Genomic DNA, 7,365 nt, shown 5'->3' on the forward strand with positions numbered 1-7,365 from the left:
GTGATGTGTGTTGGGGTGTGGCCTGTGATAGTGATGTATGTGTTGGGGGTGTGGCCTTTGATGGTGATGTATGTGTTGGGGTGTGGCCTGTGATGGTGATGTATGTGTTGGGGTGTGGCCTGTGATAGTGATGTATGTGTTGGGGTGTGGCCTATGATGGTGATGTATGTGTTGGGGTGTGGCCTGTGATGGTGATGTATGTGTTGGGGTGTGGCCTGTGATGGTGATGTATGTGTTGGGGTGTGGCCTGTGATAGTGATGTATGTGTTGGGGTGTGGCCTATGATGGTGATGTGAGTGTTGGGGGTGTGGCCTGTGATGGTGATGTATGTGTTGGGGTGTGGCCTGTGATGGTGATGTATGTGTTTGGGTTGTGGCCTGTGATGGTGATGTATGTGTTTGGGGTGTGGCCTGTAATGATGATAGGCTTGTTCGACTTCATGGAGCTCTGTGCAAACCGATCGTCGGCTGACTTGAAGCAGTGCATGCCGGTTAGAAATTTTGTCCGACTTGATACAGCGCTGACGCCACGTGACTGTGACGTGTGCCATCAAAGTACCGCGAGAGTGATTCGAGAGTAGCCGGAGAACTCAGCCAGCGCAGCTTCTGAAGAGCGGCTGCACAGGTTCTGATGACGACACAACTGATCCACAATTGGCTGGATTCACTGATGACACCGATGACGTGCGTTTCAAGTTAATTGGAGTCGACTTCAGTTTCAGAAATTCTCATATGGACTTTTAAAACAGTTCAATACGTTTTTATGTCGTCTTCATCTTATAAATCATATTTATTAAATATTGTTTTACTGTATTTACTTTATTGTTAATATAAAGTTTGTGTATGTTTATTTTGCATGACTTTCTTTTTATACAGACCTTTTACAGTATTCAGCAGCATAACCTATTCAAATGAGCATTTTTAATAACTAAAATGTTAATCTTAAAAACATACAATCTAATGTGGTCATAAATGTATGCTCCTATACAAATGATACGTAATACAATATGTTCCTCCATTTGTTTGGTTTCTTCATATTGTCTAGTTTATTTTGCTGTGTTTATACTTCACCTGCATGTGGTTAGCAAACTGCTAACAACCTGCTGTAACTTCAACTTAACAACTTGACAACATTCTGTTCACTTTCAAATAGTCGGTCTAAATCACAATATAAATCCAACAGAATTGTGCTTTTCTGTATATGAAAATCAGTGGTGTTATGTTTAAAATTTTAAAAAGAGCTCAGCAGGAGGGTACCCTAAATCTTGTTGCTGAAACCTTCTTAAAAAACACATACCATTACCCACCAGGGAATTTTTTTATAGGTTACTTATAGAAACACCCATGTCATACTGCTAAAGTACAGTATATATCCAATATGTTATCTTGTTTTGGAAGACACCCTTCCAAAACACCACTTATACACACATTTAAACGCGATCAAGTAAGCAAACGCCGCGTGATCTGCCATGACTGACGTAGACATTAAAACAGTTCAATACGTTTTTATGTCGTCTTCATCTTATAAATCATATTTATTAAATATTGTTTTACTGTATTTACTTTATTGTCAATATCAAGTTTGTGTATGTTTATTTTGCATGACTTTCTTTTTATACAGACCTTTTACAGTATTCAGCAGCATAACCTATTCAAATGAGCATTTTTAATAACTAAAATGTTAATCTTAAAAACATACAATCCAGAGGTGGGTAGTAACGAGTTACATTTACTTCGTTACATTTACTTGAGTAATTTTTTGGGGTAGCGAATACTTTTCGGAGTATATTTAAAGATGGGTACTTTATACTCTTACTTGAGTAAATTTTTGGGGAAAAATCTGTACTTTTACTTCGTTACTGTGGGCGACGCTCCTCTCGTTACTTTATCTTAATGCAATAAATGTTATAAATGCTTCAGTTTATTCCAAACGCGCCGTCTACTTTTGTCTGGGCAATGAGCGATGCCCATTCGCGAATGATTCATTCTTTTGAGTCAATTCTGTTCAAAGGCTTGATCAAACCAATTGGCAAACGAGTGAATCATGAATCAGTTTGAATGAGTCGTTCAGTTCCCTGCCGCACGCGCTGAGCGTCTGAAGCGGTTCACTCAGAGTTGTAACGTTTAACATCAGCAGCGTTGAAAACGTGGCTGGAACTGCACTGAATTGAAATCTGCAAAGGCTATTATTTGCTTGCGATGGAGATCCTTATTAGATGAACACCACGTGTGCTGTTTACTGTTTAACAGGTAATAACTTGGGCTACATTCGATTACAGTACACGATACCACTGTGACATTAGTTTGTTGTACGTGTGTGGCTTATAACAGAGGGGAGTCAAGTTGAATGCAGCTTCCAAAAGACAAAAAATATTTAGATTTTATTAATTTTAATACAACCACACCGGTGCAAGTACGTTCAGCAAGTCATGAGCCAGAGACAGATGTGTTTTTACAGCACTGCGCATTATAACAAATCACACATGATTCTTTTGAGCTTATTAAAGCATTGGCCAATCAGAGGCTTTCAGATGAGTCATCGCTAAAATGCCGGTGCTTCCTTCACTCGCTCACTGACTGAATACCTCTTTCTGGCGAATTCTCTCGCAGGAACAACAAAGTGCAGATGTGTGTACGAATCTTTAATTAAGATATTGATTTCACAGTGTTAACAGTTTCAGTGATTTTAATGGGAGTTTCTGAGAGTGATTGAAATCTAGACTGTCAGTGAAAACTATCTTTAATAATGTAAATGTTATTTGCTCTCTTTCTGAACAATGAAAGATTAGTAGCAATATTTATATCACATTAACTTTCAATGTTAAATTCACATTTAATATAAAGTCAGTCGTATTAAAAATATGTTATGACATGACACCTATATCTGTTACTTAAGTAAACAGACAGGGTTTTATAATAAATTACATAAATTGGAGTAAAGGCTGATGAAATATATACATTTATACACACACACATACATTACATACATTTTATCTATATATCTAAATAAAAATAGGTTCAGTATATATGACCCAAAGTAACTAGTAACTAACTACTTGAGTAGATTTTTTATCCGATACTCTTTTACTCTTACTCAAGTAACTATTCAAGACTAGTACTTTTACTTTTACTTGAGTAAATATTTCTAGAAGTACTTTTACTTTTACTTGATTACAGTTTTTGGGTACTCTACCCACCTCTGATACAATCTAATGTGGTCATAAATGTATGCTCCTATACAAATGATACGTAATACAATATGTTCCTCCATTTGTTTGGTTTCTTCATATTGTCTAGTTTATTTTGCTGTGTTTATACTTCACCTGCATGTGGTTAGCAAACTGCTAACAACCTGCTGTAACTTCAACTTAACAACTTGACAACATTCTGTTCACTTTCAAATAGTCGGTCTAAATCACAATATAAATCCAACAGAATTGTGCTTTTCTGTATATGAAAATCAGTGGTGTTATGTTTAAATTTTTAAAAAGAGCTCAGCAGGAGGGTACCCTAAATCTTGTTGCTGAAACCTTCTTAAAAAACACATACCATTACCCACCAGGGAATTTTTTTATAGGTTACTTTTATCATTTTGTATTAGCAGAAACACCCATGTCATACTGCTAAAGTACAGTATATATCCAATATGTTATCTTGTTTTGGAAGACACCCTTCCAAAACACCACTTATACACACATTTAAACGCGATCAAGTAAGCAAACGCCGCGTGATCTGCCATGACTGACGTAATTGCAGCAAACTACGGGAGCCACAAAGTGTCCGGCTTCATATCTCCGTTTGCAGCTCCTCCCCACCTGCACGCGGCTACTCTCGCCGATCGGTTGCATCCAGCCGCAGCCGATGTCGAACACACCTGATGTGTGTTGGGGGTGTGGCCTGTGATGGTGATGTATGTGTTGGGGTGTGGCCTGTGATAGTGATGTATGTATTGGGGTGTGGCCTGTGATAGTGATGTATGTGTTATGGTGTGGCCTGTGATGGTGATGTATGTGTTGGGGGTGTGGCCTGTGATGGTGATGTATGTGTTGGGGTGTGGCCTGTGATGGTGATGTATGTGTTTGGGTTGTGGCCTGTGATAGTGATGTATGTGTTGGGGTGTGGCCTGTGATGGTGATGTATGTGTTGGGGTGTGGCCTGTGATGGTGATGTGAGTGTTGGGGGTGTGGCCTGTGATGGTGATGTATGTGTTGGGGTGTGGCCTGTGATGGTGATGTATGTGTTGGGGTGTGGCCTTTGATGGTGATGTATGTGTTGGGGGTGTGGCCTGTGATGGTGATGTATGTGTTGGGGTGTGGCCTGTGATAGTGATGTATGTGTTGGGGTGTGGCCTGTGATAGTGATGTATGTGTTGGGGGTGTGGCCTTTGATGGTGATGTATGTGTTGGGGTGTGGCCTGTGATGGTGATGTATGTGTTGGGGTGTGGCCTGTGATAGTGATGTATGTGTTGGGGGTGTGGCCTTTGATGGTGATGTATGTGTTGGGGTGTGGCCTGTGATGGTGATGTATGTGTTGGGGTGTGGCCTGTGATGATGATGTGTGTTGGGGGTGTGGCCTGTGATGGTGATGTATGTGTTGGGGTGTGGCCTGTGATAGTGATGTATGTGTTGGGGTGTGGCCTATGATGGTGATGTGAGTGTTGGGGGTGTGGCCTGTGATGGTGATGTATGTGTTGGGGTGTGGCCTGTGATGATGATGTGTGTTGGGGTGTGGCCTGTGATAGTGATGTATGTGTTGGGGTGTGGCCTGTGATAGTGATGTATGTGTTGGGGTGTGGCCTATGATGGTGATGTATGTGTTGGGGTGTGGCCTGTGATGGTGATGTATGTGTTGGGGTGTGGCCTGTGATGGTGATGTATGTGTTGGGGTGTGGCCTGTGATAGTGATGTATGTGTTGGGGTGTGGCCTGTGATAGTGATGTATGTGTTGGGGTGTGGCCTGTGATAGTGATGTATGTGTTGGGGGTGTGGCCTTTGATGGTGATGTATGTGTTGGGGTGTGGCCTGTGATGGTGATGTATGTGTTGGGGTGTGGCCTGTGATGGTGATGTATGTGTTTGGGTTGTGGCCTGTGATGATGATGTGGTGTCACTGTGGGTCAGGCTCTGGCTCAGGCCATTAAAGAGGCTAAAGAACAACATCCCGACATGTCAGTGACCAAAGTGGTGGTGCATAAAGAGACGGAGATCACGCCAGAGGAGTGATGCAGGTAAGACCACAGCCAATCACAGCTTGAGTAGGATTGGCTGACTGCAAGCTGATTGGCTGCTGTGCTGCTCTTTGGAGAGATGCTATTGGCTGCTATTCTAACATCAGTGCCGCTTTGGCTGTTTACATCTGCGGACATCTGACTGCTGCTTTCAGAGTGTACACTAACTACACACCCCTCTAACAGAATGACATGATGATCATGTGTGAGAGATCAGGAGCAGATGTATGGTTGAACACACTGCATTCTGCTGGTAGAGAGCGGCACTGCAGATCATCTCCATGAGTCATGTGACCACATGAGGATGTTCACCGAGATTAATAGTGTAGTCAACTGTTTACTAATCTCAGCATTCACCCAGAGTTAAATAGCAACAACCCAGGACATCTTATTAACCACATAACAACTACCTAGAAAACCCTAGCAACCACATAGCAACAGCCCAGAATACCATAGTAACTAACCATAACACCAGAGCAACCACACAGCAACTGCCCAAATCACCCTAACAACATGCAGAACATCATAGAAATGTCAATCTTGAGTTTCAGTGAGATAATGTTGAAGTGGAGACACATTACTGAGGCCTGTGTTTTTATGTTATTTGAAATGCATGACGTCTTTGACATCATCACTGTCAGACTCGCGTCAAGCTCTGCTCCTCTGACGGTTCTTTCTGTTCCTTCACCACGTGTTCCTGTTATTGACTGAATGTTCTGTTTTATTCGTTTTCAGGATTAACATCATCTTCACGCTTTCTGGAGGAACTCATGTGTTCATGCTGTGGAAAATGAAGGACGCTTTAGAGAAATCAACATGGGAACAGCAGCATAAACGAATGAATCGCGGCAAACATTGTCTGAACACAACTGGAGTAACACACACACACACACACGCTTACAGACGCCGCACTGGATCACTGTTACTGCATGACAAGGGAACAATTCTGCTTTTTCTGAGGAGACTACAGTATAAAGATATTTTAGTAAATGCTATATGAGCGCAGTGTATAGTCAAACCATTAGCTTTTCATAAAGGGACTGAAGAATATGTGTGAGAAGAAATAATGGTTACAGATATCTACATTTATTTATTCTACTGAATACTGCTCACTTTAAAAAAGGACAAACTTTGCACAATATTAAACCGCGCAAAGATGTGCCATCCAAACTCCGTCGGCTCATCTCTGATCTGCTCACGTTAAATATTACATGTTCATTATGAGAATATGACTGTGTCACACATGTATGTTAGAGACGTGTTATGTTGTTTTACTTGAGTTATACACCTGTTTGTTTCTTTTTGAAAACTGTCCCTTGTGAATGTTGAGCTTAGAGGAATGAAACTCTCCAGAGCTGCCCTGAAATATCAATCCCAGAGTTCTCCCTGCCCACATCTGAGCCTTAAACTGTACAGAACCCTATGAGTGTTTGTCCTTGTTTGGTTTCCAATGCAATGTCGCTGCCCTGCTGAATGTTTCCAACTCAAGCAACTCAATAAAATCTCAATTCCATTTCTGATCATTTTGCAGTTTCCATTCATCCCTTTGCATTGAGACATGAATGAAGAGAGAATATGCATTCATTTTAGTATTTCTTATGGAAAGTTTCAATAAACTAATTCAAAGAACAAATCAATTTTTGTGTTATACAAGATTATAACATAGTTGTGTATTTCACTGAAACAATCCAGTTTTGCCCAGTGCAGGTGATTTGATATTTAAAGATTTGCACAGAACAGGACTTATCTATCATCATTTTGAAATAATTCAAATTAGTGCCACAGAAAATATTGATTGTGAATGTCTGCATAACACAGAACTCATTTGATGATGATAGTCATTTAAAATGTAATATGGTATTGCCATTGTTTTTGGAAAAAGGGAACAATGGTAATATCAAGTGTAATCTGTTAGGAGTACCATAAATATGATGCAGGAATATGGCAATCACCAAGTACCATGATAAAACAACAACAACAACACTGTTTTGTTATCATCCACCATCACTGTACCGTGATACCACCAAAGGGATTGTCCCCCCCCAGATATTAAAAACACACCATCATGTCATTCCAAACCCATATGAATTTATTTCTTATGTAAAGATATTTTGAAAAATGTTTGACAAAACAAACAGT

The 7,365-nt window shown here is 40.5% G+C and overlaps 1 protein-coding gene across 14 annotated transcripts in view; it reads left to right on the forward strand.

Annotated features, from left to right (window-relative positions):
* LOC132116464 (protein 4.1-like) overlaps positions 1-6,746 on the forward strand; it is a 56,816-nt gene extending 50,070 nt beyond the window's left edge. For 13 of the 14 annotated variants that reach the window (XM_059525305.1, XM_059525301.1, XM_059525312.1 and 10 more), the window contains 2 exons: positions 5,120-5,226; positions 5,962-6,746. In XM_059525305.1, the coding sequence (XP_059381288.1) occupies positions 5,120-5,221 (102 nt within the window). In that variant the 3' untranslated portion in view covers positions 5,222-5,226; positions 5,962-6,746. The remainder of the gene's footprint in view (positions 1-5,119; positions 5,227-5,961) is intronic. The other variant, XM_059525313.1, reaches the window with a different exon arrangement.
* The last annotated feature ends 619 nt before the right edge of the window (positions 6,747-7,365 follow it).

The sequence above is a fragment of the Carassius carassius genome, chromosome 35 (genome assembly GCF_963082965.1).
Source record: "Carassius carassius chromosome 35, fCarCar2.1, whole genome shotgun sequence".
Lineage (NCBI taxonomy): Eukaryota > Metazoa > Chordata > Actinopteri > Cypriniformes > Cyprinidae > Carassius > Carassius carassius.